The 22180-nt window shown below is 39.0% G+C and overlaps 1 protein-coding gene across 1 annotated transcript in view; it reads left to right on the top strand.

The window, feature by feature from the left end:
• The window catches only part of LOC102169786 (membrane cofactor protein-like), a 47876-nt gene extending 26700 nt beyond the window's left edge, over nt 1-21176 (top strand). The window contains exons 5-7 of the mRNA XM_018059968.1: nt 449-643; nt 10409-10594; nt 21076-21176. Of these exons, the coding sequence (XP_017915457.1) occupies nt 449-643; nt 10409-10594; nt 21076-21176 (482 nt within the window). The remainder of the gene's footprint in view (nt 1-448; nt 644-10408; nt 10595-21075) is intronic.

Below are 22180 nucleotides of genomic sequence, written 5' to 3'. Positions count from 1 at the left end.
TATATGAAAAATTTAACCATACATCATTGGGATGAAAGTGAAAAATGACAGTGATACTCAATATTAATGTGAACAACCAATTTGTGAATGGAGATATTTATAAATCATAAAGTATTTTTCAGCTAGCACTGAGTTACCTTTTTAATCACAAGTATATTTTAGCATTAAATTGTCAGCATCTTTCATGATGATAAGAGCAAAACTTAGCATGGCCTTGCAGATAAATATGTATTTCATATTTCAGAAAATAAGTTTTTTCTACATTAATGGCTTGATTTTGGGATAATACATATTCACATAGAGGCTTTCTTTTAAACGTATATCGAATTCACAACTGGAGTATATTAATCATATGTTAATGAATTATATGAAGGCAATCCATAGGACTTTGCTAATGCTGTCTTAATATTTTGCTTTTACTTCGTGTCCTTTTTCCTCCCTTTTTAAGTAATTCTGTGTACACCACCTGGAAATATAACGAATGGAAGATTCACCCAGTATAAGGAAGTATATCAGTACAGTGAAGTAGTGATGTATAGGTGTAACCCTTCAAATGGGCCAGATGAATATTCTCTTATTGGAGAAACTACCCTTATTTGTGTGGATCATAACAGATGGAGCAGTGACCCACCAGAGTGTAAAGGTAATCATATTTCCATGTATTTCCTCCTGAATCTAAATACTGTGGAAACACTTCAAAAATATTTTTATCTACAAGAAAACAAAAGATTCCCGTGTAATTGCTCCTCCTGCTAAATTGACCTCTAATTTAATTTAATATTGCTCAAATCAAACTCAAAAAGTTCTAATTGTAGAGTCCTCCACCAGTCACTCAGCATGTTCTTGGCATGTCAGCTCACACATCATGCGCTACTGTGGATATGCACGAGCTAGAACTTTGGATTTTTTGTTGTTGTTGTTGTTTGTTTGCAAGCATCAGAAAACTCAACACACCCTGGCTTAAGAAAGAAGAAAGTTTTATCTTGTAATATAAGACCTCTGAGAGTACGGGCTACAGGAACATTAAAAGACTAACCTTCTCACTGATAAGATTGTTAAACTCTGGACAAAGCTTATTTTAACAGCTTCATGTTAACTAAAAGTGGGGAGACACTGGAGGGAATGTGACTCTTGACGAAGAATCCGCTGAATGATAGCGAAATATTTGTCTTCTCCCAGTGTACAATGGGACATTCTGTAATATCATTTTTAGGTAATATTTTTAACATTTTTATTTCCAAAATATTGAAACTAGTACCAGTACATCAACCTGATCACAATGGGATGATTGTAGAAATCAAACCAAATACTTGAAAAGTGTGCAAGACACTTTTCAGTAACCCATGAGTCAAAGAAGTAGTCACAAGGGAAACAGAAACTGTTTTTAATTGATTAAAAGTGAACAGCTTATTAATATACAAAAATTTGTGGGATACAGGAAAAGTTTCGTAAAAGTTCTGCTCCGAGGATGTTTATAATGTGAAATACTTATGTTGGAAAAACAGAAAAGTCAAATCAGTCATCTATGCTTCTACCATTAGAAATTTAAAAAGAAGAGCAAATTAAACCTAAAACAAGAAAACAAAAGGAAATAATAAAACGGGAGAGTCATGAAATTGAAAAGAGAAACAAAACAGAGATAATCAAAGAAATGAGCCTGGTTTTTGGAGAATATGGAGAAAACAGATAAATCCGTAGACAGTCTGACAGGAAAACAAAGATAAAATCACTGATATTAAGATTGAAAAAGAGAACATCATAAAATATCCTATAGATGTTTAAAGAATAATAAAGAAAAAAAACAAACCACTGTATGCCTATAAATCTGACAACTTAAACCTTCTCACAAAGAGTACTGCAAACCATGCATCTTTGCTGGTGAACTCTACCAAACATTTAAGCAGTAAATTACGGCAGTTCTACACAAAGCCACTGGGCCTTCCCAGTGGCTCAGCAGTAAAGAATCTGCCTGCAATGCACAAGTGTCAGGGGCCGTGGGCTCCATCCCTGGGTTGGGAAGATCCCCTTGAGGAGGGCATGGCAACTCACTCTAGTATTCTTGCCTGGAGGAGCCTATGGACAGAGGAGCCTGAGTGGCTACAGTCCATAGGGTCGCAAAGAGTTGGACACGACTGAAATGACTCAACGTGCACACACACACACAAACACAAAGCCTTAAAAAAATACAAGAGGAGAGAATCTTTCACAGTCATTTCAAGGACAGCATTGCCCTGATGCAAAAGCCAGGTGTACAGCATAATGATTCCACGTTTACATGCATAACGAGATGATCACCATGATGTCTAGTTCCCATCTGTCACCATTTAAAGTAAGTACAGAATTGTCGACTGTATTGTCTAGTCTGTGTATCATAACCTCATGACTTAAGTTATTGTATAACTAGAAGGTTTTGCATTTTAATCCACTTATTTTCCTCATCTTTCCAGCCACCTCCTCTCTGCCAGTCACTAGTTCTCTGTATTCATGAATCTGTTTCCTTTTCATTTTATTAGTTTAGTTTTTTTATTTTGTAGATCCCACGTATAACTGAAATCACACAGTGTTTCTCTGACTGACTTGTTTCACGTTGCATAATTCCCACTATGTCCATCAATGCTGTTTCAAGTGGCAAGATTTCATTCTTTTTATGACTAGGTGATATTCCATTTTATATGTACCATACCTTCTTTATTCATTATTCTATCAGGACATGTAGGTTGCTTTCATATCTTAGGTTCTTAGGTATTGCAAAAAAAAAAAAATGCTGTAATAAAAAAAGGGCTGCCCAAATCTTTTCAAATTAGTGTTTTGTCTTCTTTGGGTTAATACCCAGAAGTAAATTGCTGGATCATATGGTAGTTCTGTTTTCCTCAGTCTATGGCTCATTTTGTTTATTCCTATACAGTATCTTTTGAAGCAAAATTTAACTATTCTTTAAATGTGTAATAGAATTCATCTACGAACCCATGGAGTCCTAGATTTTGTTTGCTGGAAATTATTTACTAATTCAATTTCATTACTAGTAATTGCTCTATCCCCATTTTCTATTTGGAGAAGGCAATGGCACCCCACTCCAGTACTCTTGCCTGGAAAATCCCATGGATGGAGGAGCTTGGTAGGCTGCAGTCCATGGGGTTGCACAGAGTCAGACACGACTGAGGGACTTCACTTTCACATTTCACTTTCATGCATTGGAGAAGGAAATGGGAACCCATTCCAGTGTTCTTGCCTGGAGAATCCCAGGGATGGGGGAGCCTGGCGGGCTGCCGTCGATGGGGTCGCACAGAGTCAGACATGACTGAAGTGACTTAGCAGTAGCAGCAGCAGCAGCAGCAGCAGCATTTTCTATTTCTTCTTGACTCAGCATTGGCAGATAATATCTTTTTTAGAAATTTATCCACTTATTCCAGGTTTTCCAATTTTGGATATATAATTATTCATAGTATTCTCTTATGATCCTTTGTATTTCTGTGGTATTGATAGTAACCTCTCTTTCATTTTTTATTTATTTGGATACTTTCGTTTCTTGATGAGTATGGCTATATGTTTGTCAATTTTATCTTTTCAATGAGCCAGCTCTTATTTTCATTGATTTTCAGTCTCAATTTCATTTATTTCCACTCTTTTCTTTATTATTTTAACCTTCCACACACTTGCAGAGAGGGTTGTTCTATTTTTTGTATATAGGCATAAATTTAGATTGTTTACTTGAGATTATTCTTGTTCTTAAGGTAGGCCTGTATGGCTACAAACTTCTGTCTTAGAACTGTTTTTCCTGTGTTACATATATTTGGAATGGACTGTCTCTATTTTCATTAGTCTTAGGATATCTTTTATTTGCTCTTTAATTTCTTCAGTCAACTACTGATCGTTTAGTGACGTGTTCCTTTTGATCTCCACGTGTTTTGGGCCATTTTTCTTCTGGTGGTTGATTTGTAGTTTCATCCTATTATGGCTGGAAGAGGTGTTGGACCACAGATTCAAATGTAAAACCCAAACTGTGAGACTTATGAGAAAACAGAAAATATTTGTGAGTTAGCAGAGATTTCGTCAAAAACCTTAAAAGCATTATTCTTTAAAGAAAAAAAAAAGACTGGATTTCTTAAAAACTGAGAACTTCTCTCAAACACACTGAAGAAAGAAAAAACTTGTCATAGATTGGGAGAAAATATTTGTCAGGAACATTTCTGAATGGACTTCTAGCTATGACGTATAAAGAACTCTAAAGGCACAACAAGAAGAAAGCGGCCCAGTTTACCAAAAAAGGGGTAACATTTGGATAGAATTTTTCCCACCGAAGAAGAATGTGGATGTTAAAAAAAGTACATGAAACGTTGCTCAATATCATTAGTAATAACAGAAATGTCGTTTAAAACCATGATGAGAAACCACTAAGAACTTATTAGAATGCATGAAATTAAAAAGAAAAAATTAACAATTCCGTGTTTTGGTGAGAATATGTTATATTTGGGACTCTGATAACACTGCTGATGAGAATGCAAGTGGTGTATGCATTTGGAACACAATTGAGCAACTTCTCATACAATTAAACATACACTTAAGGTACAATTCAGCTACCCAGGGTCAAATGAAAACATGTACACTTAAAATCTGCATGAGAATATTCATAATATCCTTAGTCATAATCATCCTATACTGGAAACAACTCTTATGTCCTTGAACTGGTAAACAGAGGAACATCATTGGTACATACAGATAGTTATAATACTCTGAAGCAAAGGATGGTGAGCTTTTAATTCAGACAACAGGAATGAATCTCAAATGCATTGTCCTAAGTAAGTCAAACTCAGAGGATGTGATTCCGTATGACATTCTGGAAAAGCGACTCTATTGTAGTCACTCAGTTTTGTCCAACTCTATGAGACCCCATGGACTGCAGCACGCTAGGCTTCCCCGTCCTTCACCATCTTCTGGAGCTTGCTGAAACTCATGTCCGTTGAGTCGGTGACGCTATTCGGTCATCTTGTCCTCTGTTGTCCATCCCCTATTCAGCCTGCCGATTGAAATCTTTCTGAGCATCAGGGTTGTTTCCAATGAGCTGACGCTTTGCATCAGATGGCCAAAGTATTGAGCTTCAGCTTCAGCATCAGTCCTTTTAATGAATATTCAAGATTGAGTTCTTCAGGATGACTGGTTTGATCTCTTTGCTGTCCAAAGGACTCTCAAGAGTTTATTCCAACATCATACAGTTCGAAAGCATAATTCTTTGGTGCTCAGCCTTCTTTATGGTCCAACTCTCACATCCATATATGACTACTGGAAAAACCATGCCTTTGACTAGATGGACCTTTGTTGGCAAAGCAATGTCTCTGCTTTTTAATACGTGGTCTAGGTGTGTCATAGCTTTTCTTCCAAGGAGGAGCATCTTTTAATTTCACGGCTGCAGTCACCATCTGCAATGATTTTGGAGCCCAAGAAGATAAACCCCATCGCTGTTTCCACTGCTTCCCCATCTATTTGCCATGAAGTGATGGGACCGGATGGCATGATGTTCATTTTATAACTGTTGAGTTTTAAGCCATTTTTTTCATTCTTCTCTTTCACCTTCATCAAAGAGGCTTTTGGGTTCCTCTTTACTTTCTGCCTTAAGGGTGGTGTCATCTGGATATCTGAGGTTATTGATAGTTCTCCCAGCGATCTTGATTCCAGCTTGTGCTTCATTCAGCTCAGGATTTCTCATGATGTACTCTGCATATAAGTTACATGAGCACGGTGATAGTATACAGCCTTGACGTACTCCTTTTCCTATTTGGAACCAGTCTGTTGTTCCATGTCCAGTTCTAACTGTTCCTCTTTGACCTGCATACAGGTTTATCAGGAGGCAGGTAAGGTGGTCTGGTATTCCCATCTCTTTAAGAATTTTTCACAGTTTGTTGTGATCCACACAGTCAAAGGCTTTGGTGTAGACCACAAAGCAGAAGGAGATGTTTTTCTGGAACTCTTGTCCTTTTTCAATGATCCAGTGGATCTTGGCAATTTGATCACTGTTTCATTTGCCTTTTCTAAATCCAGCTTGAACATCTGGAAGTTCTCGGTTCATGTACTGTTGAAGGCTCGTTTGGAGAATAATGAGCATTACTTTGCTAGCCTATGAAATGAGTGCAATTGTGCATTAATTTGAACATTCTTTGGCATTTCCCTTCTTTGGGAATGACAACTGACCTTTTCCAGTCCTGTGGCCACTGCTGAGTTTCCCAAATTTGTTGGTATATTGAGTGCCGCACTTAACAGCAACATCTTTCAGGATTTGAAATAGCTCAACTGGAATTCCATCACCTCCACAAGCTTTGTTTGTAGTGATGCTTCCTAAAGCCCACTTGACTTCACACTCCAAGATGTCTGGCTCTAGGGGAGTGATCACACCATCATGATTATCTGGGTCATTAAGATCTTTTTAGTACAGGTCTTCTGTGGATTCTTGCCACCTCTTCTTAATGTCTTCTGCTTCTGTTAGGTGCATACCGTTTCGGTCCTTTATAGAGCCCATCTTTGCATGAAATGTTCCCTTGGTGTCTCTAATTTTCTTGAAGAGATCTCTAGTCTTTCCCATTTTATTGTTTTCTTCTATTTCTTTGCATTGATCACTGAGGAAGGCTTTCTTATCTCTCCTTGCTAGTCTTTGGAACTCTGCATTCAGATGGGTTTATCTTTTCTTTTCTCCTTTGCCTTTCACTTTTCTTCTTTTCTCAGATATTTGTAAGGCCTCTTCAGACAGCCATTTGCCTCTGCATTTCTTTTCCTTGGGGATGGTTTTGATCACCATCTCCTGTACAATGTCACGAATCATAGTTCTTCAGGTACTCTGTCTATCAGATATGATTCCTTGGTCACTTCCACTGTATAATCATAAGGTATTTGATTTAGGTCATACCTTAATGACCTACTGGTTTTCCCTACTTTCTTCAATTTAAGTCTGAATTTGGCAATAAGGAGTTCATGACCTGAGCCACAGTCAGCTGGTAGATATAATGTTCTTCTGAATTAAATTTGCCCATTCCAGTCCATTTTAGTTCACTGATTCCTAAATTGTCAATGTTCACTCATGCCATCTCCTGTTTGACCACTTCCAATTTACCTTGATCATGGACTTAATATTCCAGGTTCCTATGCAGTATTGTTCTTACAGCATTGGACTTTACTTTCAGCACCAGTCACATCCACTACTGGGCATTGTTTCTGCTTTGCCTCAGCCTCTTCATTCCTTCTGGAGCTATTTCTGCTTTTCTCCAGTAGCATATTGGGCACCTGATGACCAAACAACACTATAGGGATTGAATATTGATTACTGGTAGGCTGGTTGAGGAAGGCAGAGTTATTGGTAGGCACTGTTTACAAAGTGGCATGAGGAAATTTGGGGGGCGGGTATGGAAACTTTCTATGTCTTTACTGTGTTGGTAATACATGATTATTTGAATGTATTAAACAGCAAGCAGATGTACACTTTTACTGTTTAACTGTATGTAATACAGTTAAAACTCAACATTCAGAAAACTAAGATCGTGTCATCTGGCCCCATCACTTTATAGCAAATAGATGGGGAAACAATGGAAACAGTGAGAGAATTTATTTTGGGAGGGCTCCAAAATCATTGCACATGGTGACTGCAGCCATGAATTTAAAAGAGGCTTGCTCCTTGGAAGAAAAGCTATGACCAACCTAGACAACATATTAAAAAGCAGAGACATTACTTTGCCAACAAAGGTCCATCTAGTCAAAGCTATGGTTTTTTCAGTAGTATGTATGGATGTGAGAGTTGGACTATAAAGAAGACTGAGCACAGAAAAATTGATGCTCTTGAACTGTGGTGTTGGATAAGATTCTTGAGAGTCCCTTGGACTTCAAGGAGATCCAACTAGTCCATCCTAAAGGAAATTAGTCCTGAATATTCATTGGAAAGACTGATGCTGAAGCTGAAACTCCAATATTTTGGCCACCGGATGTGAAGAACTGACTCATTGGAAAAGACCCTGATGCTGGGAAAGATTGAAGGCAGGAGGAGAAGGGGATGACAGAGGATGAGACGGTTGGATGGCATCACTGACTCAATGGACATGTGTTAGTTTGAGTAAGCTCTGGGATTTGGTGATGGACAGGGAAGTAAGGCATGCTGCAGTCTAAGGAGTCACAAAGAGTGGCACACGACTCAGCGACTGAACTGAACGGAAACCTAACTTAAAGAAAATCATTAGCACAAGTATCAGCAGTGTTGCCCAACAGAGAAAACATCAGTGAACCTGAAATCAATACAATACAAATGAAACCTGATTTCAAAAGAAATATTACATGAGAGAGAGAGAAATTTATACACCTATGGAAGAGTAGCAAGCACTAAACGTACATGTAATTGGAGTGTCATATAAAAAGTACAATATAGACACCTATTTGTCTGTTTTATATTGGAGTATAGTTGCTTTACAATGTTGTGTGAGTTTCTACTGTATGGCAATGTGAATCAGACGTATATATACGTGTGTGTGTATATATATATGGCGGAGAAGGCAATGGCACCCCACTCCAGTACTCTTGCCTGGAAAATCCCATGGACGGAGGAGCCTGGTAGGCTGCAGTCCATGGGGTTGCTAAGAGTCGGGCACGAGTCTGAGCGACTTCACTTTCGCTTTTCACTTTCCTGCATTGGAGAAGGAAATGGCAACCCACTCCAGTATTCTTGCCTGGAGAATCCCAGAGACAGAGGAGCCTAGTGGGCTGCTGTCTATGGGGTCGCACAGGGTCAGACATGACTGAAGCGACTTAGCAGTAGCGGCAGCAGAATATATATATAGATATATACACACACACATATATATCCACTGTTTTTCAGGTATTCTTCCCATTTACATCACCCAGAGCATTGCGTAGAGTTCCCTTTGTTAGACAGTAGTTTCTCATTAGTTATCTATTGTACGCATAGTAGAGTATATACGTCAATCCCAATCTCCCAATTCGTCCCACCCCTGGTTTCCCTCTGGTACCCATAAGTTTGTTCTCCATTTATTTTTTATTCTCTATTTATTTTATTCTGTATTATTTGAATTTGAGCCACAACATTCACCCCAGAGATCCACCCCCAGGGAATTCATTGACCCTAGCAGGATAAATAAATTCTAAAAATTTACCAAATAATCCCCATTAGACTAAAAACAAAAGAAAAAGCTGCCAGTAAGAGAGGAGAAGAGCATGTTACATTCTTCCTTCCTCACCTCAAAGAAAGAGTAACAGCCGACTTCTCTCGAGAAACTGTGAAGAAGAGAAGACAATAACTTGTGCTCATGTGCTGAAAGAATATCCTAGAATTCCCCCTCAAGGAGAAATCTTTCAAAACTGAAACTGAAATAAATGAAAACCGTTTCAGATAAAGAAGAGCTAATAATTTGTCATTAGACAACCTGAACTAAAAGAATTGATAAGTTCTCCTGGCTGAACAAAAATTATACCTAATGAAAATTCAGATCCACAGGAAAGGAGAAAACATCTTTCTGGCTTAAAAGGCTATATTTCTGGCCCTCGTCTATTGCTCAGATTAATCTCATAAAGTGTTCTCTTGAAGTCACCTCCCTGCCCAGTGTTTTTTCAGATTTGTTTCCAAATTCTGCAAAACCCATCAGTAGATCTGAAGTCAGTCTAGAAGGCCCTGACCTTTAATTTACTTCTGGAGAGGTGGAGGAGAATGGAATATACCAAGGTACACTGTTGTGAGTGCTAAATATTAACTTCTAGCGTTATCTCAGGCATATGTGTTTGCATACTGGTTTAACACTTAAAATGTGTTTTAAAACTTAAAACATGTTGATCTCTGGGTTTACAGTCCCAAATGTTTGGGAAACACTGCCCTGGCTCTACTGACCCTTGATTTTCTTGAACGTCCCAGTTCCTGTATGTTTCTGCCACCTGAGAACTATTTCCTTTTTTTTTTTTAATGGCTAGCTTCGTTTCAACTTTTAAATTTGTACTCAAGTATTACCTTCTCAAAAACGTGTTTACTATCTTTCTAAAAGAACATGGTACTGTAATTAGTGTCAGCATGACCTGAAAAAAATCCTAGAGCTAAAGAGCATCAAAAGTCATTTTTGAACTTACCCTGAGTTTGTATCTGATAGTCAGACCTTTCTCAATACATGTCAGTACTGGAAAAAAAAAAATGTAGGAAAGCCAAAAAATATTATGATAGACTGTTTTGGTAGAAAAACATTACTAGATTTCTCTACATCTGTTTCCCTGGAATTCCAATGCACAGAGTCTTGTGTTGTTTTATTTATTTTTTTTCAATTAACATCTTGCCTTTCATTCCTCATTTCTTCCTTTCAACTGGAAGTTATTATTTGCACTAGATATTTGGTCTTATATGAAAGCAGGCTTTCAGTAATTATGGAATTTCTCCACTTTTCAGTGGTCAAATGTGACTATCCAGTCGTCAAACATGGATCAATAGTATCAGGATTTAGAGGAAAATATTACTACAATGTGGAAGTTGTATTTCAGTGTCATGATGGTTTTTACCTTCACGGGAGTAGCACAGTTGTCTGTGGTGCAAATGGGACTTGGGAGCCCGAGCTACCAAAGTGTACTACTAAAGGTATGAAGGTGTCTGTTTCCTTTTTCTTTTTTAAAAGATTTTATTTTTTCCACAATAGATTTCAATGATATAGAGCAATTGGAAAGGAACAGGTTAGTACTTATGTCTGTCTTACATTCATTTCCATGTCACGTTTGACTTCTAATTCACAAAGAAACTTGTTTTGATTTTCCTTTTATAGACTCTTAGCATGTTGCATACATCACACAGATGCATAAATTTCTCTTGTTCAACATCTTTACCTGTAAAATGGATCGCAAACATTTTTTAGTGTAAGTTAAAGTGTTAGTAGGTCAGTTGTGTCCAATTTTTTGCAACCCCATGATGGACTGTAGCCCACCAGGCTCCTCTGTCCATGGTATACTCCAAGTAAGAATACAGGAGTGGGTTGCCATTCCCTTCTCCAGGGGATCTTTCCGATCCATGGATTGAACCTAGGTTTGCATTACAAGCAGATTCTTTACCATCTGAGCCACCAGGGAAGCCTGAATTAAAACATGTGCATTTTTACCTAAATAAGTATGAAAAGCATAATTCAAATAAGTAAATATTAGTAGAAAGCAATAAATCCCAAGTAATTAAGTGAGTTTATATATATTTTTTGTTTGTTTGTTTTCCAGAAGCAATTGCTACCACTACGGTGTCTACAACCTCCAGTGCCTCAGGTTTCATAAAGTCCTGCTTATATTTGTCAATATCCTTTAAATTCCTTGTGATGTTTTAAAATCCTTTAAATGTCTGGTGATTTACACTCACTAGAACTTTTAGTAATAAAAGGAGGAAGAATGCATTTATAGCCATTTTTGCTATTATACTTAGTGAATCTAAAATTACAGGTCATAGTCCACAGATATAAACAGGTCTGTAAACTTAGGTACTTTATGTAAGCTTCTTTACATACATGTATAATGATTGAATGCCTTCCTCACCATGTGATATTAAAGTTAACAGTGGGATGCATTTAAAGCACTTAGCACAGTGTCTGGCGTCTAGAAAGGTCTTAAAGGTAGCTCACCTAATTTACAGTTTCATTGGAGTCAATATTAATGTAGAAATCGATATTAATTAAGGCCCATGGCTTCTGTTTTTTAATATGTATGTTTTCTGTTGAAAGTGATCTGTCGACATCTGTACAGGGTATCATCTGGGTTCAGGAATGTGTTTCATTTTCCTGCCAACAGCCAGTTTGTTTCTTCTTATAGAGTGCAATTGTAACTGGGAAATTTCTACTGTCTCCAGAACAAGATTTGCATTTCTACTCCCCATCCCAACCCAACCACCTCGTACAATTATTTTTTCCTCCTTGCTGGCTTTTCTTTATTTATTTTGGCAACAAAAAGGGAACTGCGTGACAATGGAAGGGCAGCGACAGTCCTTCTTTGTGGAGATGAAATGGAGGATCTCCGGCAGGCTTTACTGAGCAGCCGCTCCGCCTAAGACTTGAGAGACTGTTTGATATGGTGAAGGGCATTATCTTCCTGCATCCAGGCTGTTACCTTTGCTTTCTTCTTTTTGGATGCAACAGAAGCAAGAGAACAGTGGCCAGAGCATTAGCCTGAGCAGCCCGCTCGCTTACTCAAGTAGCATCATTTCTGTGGTTTCTAGTTTCTCACTGTTGAATGACTCAAACAAATGTCAATCACTGGCTTCCAATTTGCTTACTTCCTATTGTCATATAATTTTAAGGATTGAGGGGAATTATTCATATTAGCATAGTAATTAGAATACCTTTTTATAATTCCTGTAAATCCGGTACTCCATAACTTCCTCGAGTACCTTGGGGGGTGCTGTGAAGTTCTGTGGAGAAAGCAATGTCTATGGATGATACATAAAGATGCATATGAAATCTACACTCACTGACTCACTCATGTCTGCTCACATGGTCCTAGTGGGAACGTGCACTGTGGTATGTTATGCTTATTGATACGCTCTTCTGAGAGTTGACCATAAGCATCTCATAACGAATTTCTAAAACATATATTCAGTTTAGCATTGGAAATAATAGGAGAATTGTGAGGACAAGTTTATAAACTTGAGGGATTTTATAAACCGGAGGGATTTTGTTTTAAATATCATAAATCAAAGTTCCTTGTGAGGTTTTCAATCATTTTTTATTAGTAAGAGAGTCTGAAGAGCATCATTAGAGACATATAAGTGAAGTAAGCCAGAAAGAAAAACACCAATACAGTATACTAATACATATATATGGAATTTAGAAAGATGGCAATGATGACCCTGTATGCAAGACAGGAAAAAAGACACAGATGTGTATAGCAGACTTTTGGACTCAGAGGGAGAGGGAGAGGGTGGGATGATTTGGGAGAATGGCATTGAAACTTGTAAACTTTCATGTAAGAATCGAATCGCCAGTCTATGTCCCATGCAGGATACAGCATGCTTGGGGCTGGTGCACGGGGATGACCCGGAGGGATGTTGTGGGGAGGGAGGTGGGAGGGGGGTTCATGTTTGGGAACGCACGTACACTGGTGGTGGATTCATGTCAATGTATGGCAAAACCAATACAGTATTGTAAAGTAAAATAAAGTAAAAATAAAAATTAAAAAAATTAAATTAAATTAAAAAAAGAGACATATAATGTTAATAAGATAGATCTAATTATGTGAATGTGAAAAAATTGGGGCAAATATGAAGTGACAAACTAAGAATACAAATTATGTAATATGATACTATGTGGATGGTATTTTTTTAAGATTTGTAAACTTATTCTGAACACATAATTTCTATGGTTTATTATCTGTTAATTTCCAGGGTTTCCACTCTGTAATACAGAACCATGGTGCATATTCCTATGCATATATTCTAAGGTACTTGTATAAATGTGTGTTTAGGGTAACTTCCCAGGAATAGAATACCATAGTTTGGAAAGTATGTATATTTTCATTCTGAGAAGTAATTCATTTTGAGAAATAATTTTCTTCAAAAATGAAAATAATCAAAGTTAATTCTACAGTTCTGTGTTGACAAGACTGGTGAATTGAATCAAAATTAATTTTCCCAGGCCATCAAACAACTACAGCTCCAGAGTCAAGTCCTACAAATCCAGTGCCTCTTTATCTTACTAACATTGTTTAGAACTTAATAAGATGATGGGTGAAAAGTAATGTCCTTTCCATTATAGGGGACTGGAATGCAAAAGTAGGAAGTCAAGAAACACCTGGAGTAACAGGCAATTTGGCCTTGGAATACGGAATGAAGCAGGACAAAGACTAATGCCAAGAAAATGCACTGGTCATAACAAACACCCTCTTCCAACAACACAAGAGAAGACTCTACACATGGACATCACCAGATGGTCAACACTGAAATCAGATTGATTATATTCTTTGCAGCCAAAGATGGAGAAGCTCTATATAGTCAACAAAAACAAGACCAGGAGCTGACTGTGGCTCAGATCATGAACTACTTATTACCAAATTCAGACTCAAATTGAAGAAAGTAGGGAAAACTTCTAGACCATTCAGGTACGACTTAAATCAAATCCCTTATGATTATACATTGGAAGTGAGAAATAGATTTAAGGGCCTAGATCTGATAGATAGAGTGCCTGATGAACAATGGACAGAGGTTCATGACATTGTACAGGAGAGACCATCCTCATGGAAAAGAAATGCAAAAAAGCAAAATGGCTGTCTGGGGAGGCCTTACAAATAGCTGTGAAATGAAGAGAATTGAAAAGCAAAGGAGAAAAGGAAAGATATAAACATCTGAATACACAGTTCCAAAGAATAGCAAGAAGAGATAAGAAAGCCTTCCTCAGTGATCAATGCAAAGAAATAGAGGAAAACAACAGAATCAGAAAGACTAGAGATCTCTTCAAGAAAATGAGAGATACCAAGGGAACATTTCATGCAAAGATGGGCTTGATAAAGGACAGAAATGGTATGGACCTAACAGAAGCAGAGGATATTAAGAAGAGGTGGCAAGAATACACAGAAGAACTGTACAAAAAAGATCTTCATGACCCAGATAATCACGATGATGTGATCACTCACCTAGAGCCAGACACCTAGGAATGTGAAGTCAAGTGGGCCTTAGGAAGCATCACTACGAACAAAGCTAGTGGAGGTGATGGAATTCCAGTTGAGCTATTTCAAATCCTGAAAGATGATGCTGTGAACGTGCTGCAGTCAATATGTCAGCAAATTTGGAAAACTCAGCAGTGGCCACAGGACTGGAAATGTTCAGTTTTCATTCCAATCCCAAAGAAAGGCAATGCCAAAGAATGCTCAAACTACCGCACAATTGCACTCATTTCACACGCTAGTAAAGTAATGCTCAAAAGTCTCCAAGCCAGGCTTCAGCAATATGTGAACTGTGAACTTCCAGATGTTCAAGCTGGTTTTAGAAGAGGCAGAGGAACCAGAGATCAAATTGCCAACATCCTCTGGATCATGGAAAAAGCAAGAGAGTTCCAGAAAAACATCTATTTCTGCTTTATTGACTATGCCAACCCTTTGACTGTGTGGTTCACAATAAACTATGGAAAATTCTGAAAGAGATGGGAATACCAGAGCACCTGACCTGCCTCTTGAGAAACCTATATGCAGGTCAGGAAGCAACAGTTAGAACTGGACATGGAACAACAGACTGGTTCCAAATAGGAAAAGAAGTACTCCAAGGCTGTACATTGTCACCCTGTTTATTTAACTTATATGCAGAGTACATCATGAGAAACGCTGGGCTGGAAGAAGCACAAGCTGGAATCAAGATTGCCAGGAGAAATATCAATAACCTCAGATATGCAGATGACACCACCCTTATGGCAGAAAGTGAAGAGGAACTAAAAAGCCTCTTGATGAAAGTGAAAGAGGAGAGGGAAAAAGTTGGCTTCAAGCTCAACATTCAGAAAACGAAGATCATGGCTCTGGTCCCATCACTTCGTAGGAAATAGATGGGGAAACAGTGGAAACAGTGACAGACTTTATTTTGGGGGGGCTCCAAAATCACTGCAGATGGTGACTGCAGCCATGAAATTAAAACACGCTTACTCCTTGGAAGGAAAGTTATGACCAACCTAGATAGCATATTGTAAAACAGAGACATTACTCTACCGACTAAGGTCCATCTAGTCAAGGCTATGGTTTTTCCTGTGGTCATGTATGGATGTGAGAGTTGGACTGTGAAGAAAGCTGAGCGCCGAAGAATTGATGCTTTTGAACTGTGGTGTTGGAGAAGACTCCTGAGAGTCCCTTGGACTGCAAGGAGATGCAACTGGTCCATTCTGAAGGAGATCAGTCCTGGGTGTTCTTTGGAAGGAATGATGCTGAAGCTGAAACTCTAATACTTTGGCCACCTCATGCAAAGAGTTGACTCATTGGAAAAGACTCTGATGCTGGGAGGGATTGGGGGCAGGAGGAGAAGGGGACGACAGAGGATGAGATGGCTGGATGGCATCACTGACTCGATGGACGTGAGTCTGAGTGAACTCCGGGAGTTGGTGATGGACAAGGAGGCCTGGCGTGCTGCGATTCATGGGGTCGTAAACAGTCGGACATGACTGAGTGGCTGAACTGAACTGAACTGATATTGGTCTTTTGTTTACTTTTCTATGTGATTTCTGAAATATTTTTCATGTTGATTTAACAAAGCTCATTATAAGTTAAAATCCTTTTATCAGGAAGCAGAATTTTTCTCTAGTTTGTCGTTATTTAAAGTCAGTTTTCTTTGAAGATTTTACACTATTAAAAATTGATTGCTTTCTATAGCTTTTAACTATTTTAGTATACTAATCTGAGGGGCTCCCAGTTGGCTCCCAGCAGTAAAGAATCCACCTGCCACTGCAGGAGATGTGAGCTCAATCCCTGGGTCGGGAAGATCCCCTGGAGAAGGACATGGCATCCCATGCCACTGTTCTTGCCTGGAAAATCCCATGGACAGAGAAACCTGGCGGGCTATGGTCCTTAGGGCAGCAAAGAGCTTTATATGACTGAGTGCCTGAACATGCACACATACTTATATGAATTTTGAAAATTTCAGAGATTACAAAAGCATACATAGTGAAAAGATTGGGTGTCCACTTTTTTCTCTTATCTAATTATTTAAGTTAATATCTTTATAGTTTAGGGAGTCTTTTTAATCTGCTTCTATGTGTAAACATTCTTATTTTTGTAGGTTTACATATTTGGCTTTATTCTTATCCAAAAATGTCATCATGCTGTTCATATTTTTCTGAAACTTGCACTTTTTCCACTTAACGTCTTTAATTGGAGCTGCAGTTAGATTTATTCCTATCTTTTTATATGATTTTATTTATTTATTTATTTTTGGAAACAATGCCTCTTTTTAATTTTTTTAATGTGATTCACATATTGTTTTTTTATTTAGTTTTACTTTATTTTACTTTACAATATTGTATTGGTTTTGCCATACATTAACATGAATCCACCACGGGTGTACACGTGTTCCCAATCCTGAACCCCCTCCCACCTCCCTCCCCATACCATCCCTCTGGGTCATCCCTGTGCACCAGCCCCAAGCATCCCGTATCCTGCATCGAACCTAGACTGGCGATTCGTTTCTTATATATTATACATGTTTCATTGCCATTCTCCCAAATCATCCCACCCTCTCCCTCTCCTACAGAGTCCAAAAGACTGCTCTATACATCTGTGTCTCTTTTGCTGTCTCGCATACAGGGTTCTCATTACCATCTTTCTAAATTCCATATATATGCGTTAGTATACTGTATTGGTGTTTTTCTTTCTGGCTTACTTCACTCTGTATAATTGGCTCCAGTTTCATCCACCTCATTAGAACTTATTCAAATGTATTCTTTTTAATGGCTGAGTAATTAATATGTACCATATTTCGCCTGACTTTTCTATCAGTGGTCATTTAAATTTACAGAATATTTATATTAATAGGAAGTTGGATGTGTTGATGTTTTCCCTAATGGCCAAGAGTGTTGTGTTTTTCTTATAAAAGCTTCAGGTCTTCTCCATGCTGAAATTATATAAACGTTGCCATCATAGTGTTTTTGTGACTGCACCAAATCATTGATTCATCTCGCTTTCTTTAGGGTATCTGAAGTGCGCTTGGCTTTCTCTTGACTCCACTTACTTTCATCCAGTGAGAAGTAGCTCCACTTGTTGAGTAAGTCCTTCTCTTTCCAGCTTTGTTGAACTACCAGTTTTTATCACACATTAAATTCATACGTGATCTGATCTTTCTGTTCCCTTGAATTTTCCCATTCCTGCTCCAGCACCAAATCAATACTCTGATTACAGAATGATGATATGTTTCAACATCTGGTGGAACACTTCCTTTTCAGATGCTCAGGCTACTCCCTGTGCTAATTCTTCTAGGCCAACTTCTATTTTATTTACCTGACAATTTTAGCTAATTTAATTGTACATTTCAGTGGCATTAAGTATATTCACATGTTTGTGCAGCCATTACTACCATCTATAAAACCTTTAATCACCTCAAAATGAACATTATACCTATGAAACAATAACTCTCCATTCTCCCTCCTCTCAGCCATGCTAACCACTACCTATTTTCTGTGTTGATTAATTTGACTGTTCTACATACCGCATAGACTTGGATCACTTCTGGATTATTTCACTTATCGTACTGTTTTCAAGGTTCATCCACCTTGTAACATGTATCAGGACTTTATTTCACTGATGACTTGGTAATATGTCTTCATATATACCACAATTCCTTAATTCATTCATTTGTTGGAAGACCCTTTGACTATGCCAAAGCAAAGCTTCTGGATCATGTCAAATCCAAAAAAGCTTCTGGATCATGTCAAATCCAAAAAAGCTTCTGGATCATGTCAAATCCAAAAAAGCTTCTGGACTCTGGTCAAGTCCAAAAGCTTCTGGACTATGTCAAATCCAAAGCTTCTGGATTATTTCACTTAGCATACTGTTTTCAAGGTTCATCCACCTTGCAGCATGTATCAGAACTTTATTTCACTGATGACTTGGTAATATGTCTTCATATTTACTGCAATTTCTTAATTCATTCATTTGTTGGAAGACCCTTTGACTATGCCAAAGCCTTTGACTGTGTGGATCACAACAAACTGTGGACAATTCTTAAAGAGATGGGAATACCAGACCACCTGACCTGCCTCCTGAGAAATCTGTATGTAGTTCAAGAAGCAACATTTAGAACTGGACATGGAACAATAGACTGATTCCAAATCGGGAAAGGAGTACATCAAGACTGTATATTGTCACCCTGTTTATTTAACTTAGGTGCAGAGTACATCATGAGAAACGCTGGACTAGATGAAGCACAAGCTAGAATCAAGATTGCTGGGAGAAATATCAATAACCTCAGATATGCAGATGACACCACACTTATGATAGAAAACAAAGAAGAACTAAAGAGCATCTTGATGCAATTGAAAGAGGAGAGTGAAAAAGTTGGCTTAAAACTCATAATTCAGAAAACTAATATCATGGCACCTGGTCCCATCACTTCATGGCAAATAGATGGGGAAACAGTGGAAGCAGTGACAGACTTTATTTTTAGTGGGGTCCAAAATCACTGCAGATGGTGACTGCAGCCATGAAATGAAAAGATGCTTACTCCTTGGAAGGAAAGTTATGACCAACCTAGATAGCATATTCAAAAGCAGAGACATGACTTTGCCGACTAAGGTCCGTCTAGTCAAGGCTGTGGTTTTTCCTGTGGTCATGTATGGATGTGAGAGTTGGACTGTGAAGAAGGCTGAGCACCGAAGAATTGATGCTTTTGAACTGTGATGTTGGAGAAGACTCTTGAGAGTCCCTTGGACTGCAAGGAGATCCAACCAGTCCATTCTGAAGGAGATCAGCCCTGAGATTTCTGTGGAAGGAATGATGCTAAAGCTGAAACTCCAGTACTTTGGCCACCTCATGCGAAGAGTTGGCTCATTGGAAAAGACTCTGATGCTGGGAGGGATTGGGGGCAGAAGGAGAAGGGGACGACAGAGGATGAGATGGCTGGATGGCATCAGTGACTCGATGGACGTGAGTCTGAGTGAACTCTGGGATTTGGTGATGGACAGGGAGGCCTGGTGTGCTGCAATTCATGAGGTCGCAAAGAGTCAGACACGACTGAGCGACTGGACTGAACTGAACTGCTCTTTGGAAGAAAAGTCATGACCAATCTAGACAGCATATTAAAAAGCAGAGACATTATTTTGCCAACAAAGGTCCATCTAGTCAAGGCTATGGTTTTTCCAGTAGTCATGTATGGATGTGAGAGTTGGACTGTAAAGAAAGCTGAGTGCCGAAGAATTGATGCTTTTGAACTATGGTGTTGGGGAAGACTCTTGAGGGTCCCTTGGACAGCAAGGAGATCCAACCAGTCCATCCTAAAGGAAATCAGTCCTGAATATTCATTGGAAGGACTGATGCTGAAGCAGAAACTCCAGTACGTTGGCCACCTGATGTGAGGAACTGACTCATTGGAAAAGACCCTGATGCTTGGAAAGATTGAAAGTGGGAGAAGGGGACAACAGCGGATGAGCTGGTTGGATGGCATCACCGACTCAATGGACGTGAATTTGTGTAAGCTCCAGGAGTTGGTGATGGACAGGGAAGCCTGGCGTGCTGCAGTCCATGGGGTCACAAAGAGTCGGACACGACTGAGCAACTGAACTGAACTGAACTGAATATCTCTTCATATAAACCGCAATTCCTTAATTCACTCATTTGTTGAAAGACCCTTGGTTTTTTCCCACCTCTTGGCTATTCTGAATAACGCTACTCTGAACAGTGGCATTCAGCTATCTGAGTCCCTATTTTTAATTTTGTTAGTTATATACTTAGGAATAGAATTGCTGTGTTATATAATAGTACGTTGGGCTTCTCTGATGGTTTAGATGGTAAAGAGTCTGCCTGCAATGTAGGAGACCCAGGTTTGAGCCCTGGGTAAGGAAGATCCCCTAAAGCAGGAAATGGATACCCACTCCAGTATTCTTGCCTGGCGAATTCCATGGACCGAGGAGTCTTGTGGGCTACCATCCAGGGATGGCAAAAAGTCTGACATGACTGAGTAAATAACACTTTCACTTTTTCTTCATAGTATTACTATGTTTATTTATTTATTTTTGAGGAACAACCAGAAAATCTTCCGCAGTGGCTACACAATGTTACATTCCCTCCAGTGATGTACAAAAGTTTCAATTTCTCAATCTTTTTGCCAGCACTTGTCTTTCTTTTTTTCCTTTTTTTTTTTTTTGATAAAAGCCATACCAGTATATGTGAAGTACTATCTCATTGTGGTTTTTCTTTGCATTTCTACAATTATTAGTGATTGATCATCTTTTCATGTGCATATTATTGGTCTTATGTGTCTCTTCTTTGGAGAAATATCTGTTTAAGTCCTTTGCCCATTTTTTAATTTAATTTTTTTCTATTTTTAAAAGCTCATAATATATGTTGAAGGTTAACCCCTTATCAGATATGTAATGCAGTTCCCTCCCATTCTGTGGCCTGCTCGCTCTCTGATGACAGTGTCCCTTTGTAAACAGCTTGTGTTCGGTTTTGATGAAACCCGGTGTGTCTGCGCTTTTGGTGACACATCCGAGAAATCACTGCCAGACCCCACATCCTGAAGCTGTCCTCTGTGTTCTCTAAGAGTTTCGTAATTTTAGCTCTTGAGTTCGTGGTTCATTTTTGCTCCTTTCTTCTTTTCCTCTCTTCACTTGTGGTTTAATGATTATCTTTATTGTTATGTTGGACTCCTTACTCTTTCTTATGGGTATATCTGTTTTAGAGTTTTGTCCTTCTCATGAGGTTTATACGTAGCAATACATATATATATATATATATATATATATATACATGATTATTTTAAGTCGCTAATCTCTATTTTGTACACATTCTAACAACTCAGCACTTTTACTCCATACCACCACATTTAATGTTTGTATCATCGTATTTTAAAACTTTTTGTTTTTTTTCATCCTTTAGCTACTTACTGTGGTTATAAATGCGTACTGCTAGGATGACTCGTACTGACCCGCTGGTTGGTAGAGCTGGGTCCTGGGGAAGCCGGCTGTGGTCCCAGAGCAAGTGTTGGCCTACTGGTACGTGGAGCCATGGCCTGAGGGATCCTAAGGCTGCTGTCACCCTGCTGGCAGGCAAGGTCATTTCCTGACTTGGCTGATCGTAGTGTCCAGGGGGTCCTGGAGGTGGTGTTGGCCCACAGGTGGATGGGGTCTGCCCTTGGGGAGGCTGGTTGAGGGGCCCATTGTTCCTGGAGCTGAAATCTGACTGCTGGGCCTGGGCCCGTGGGTTTCTGGGGCTGATGTCGGCCCACTGGTGAGCAGAGCCGGGTGCTGGGGTCTGGTTGCGGTGTAGTGGGCCTTCTATTGGACAAGGATGGGTCCAGGCAGCTGGAGGATGAGGGGATTTAAGGCAATCAGCCTGCTTGTGGATCAGGCTCTGTCCCCACTCCAATAACTGCTGGGCCTGGAGTGTTCCAGAACTTGTGCCCACCTGCTTGGGGGCAAGGTCATATCATGGTGCTAATAAGCTAGAGGGAGGATTCCAAAATGCCACTTGCCAGCCCCAGACTCCTTTTGGTATGCACTCCTACCAGTTGTGGAGAAGGCAA

The sequence above is a fragment of the Capra hircus genome, chromosome 16 (assembly GCF_001704415.2).
Source record: "Capra hircus breed San Clemente chromosome 16, ASM170441v1, whole genome shotgun sequence".
Lineage (NCBI taxonomy): Eukaryota > Metazoa > Chordata > Mammalia > Artiodactyla > Bovidae > Capra > Capra hircus.
Note: the sequence above shows the minus strand (reverse complement) of the source record. Positions and strands in the feature narration are given on the sequence as shown.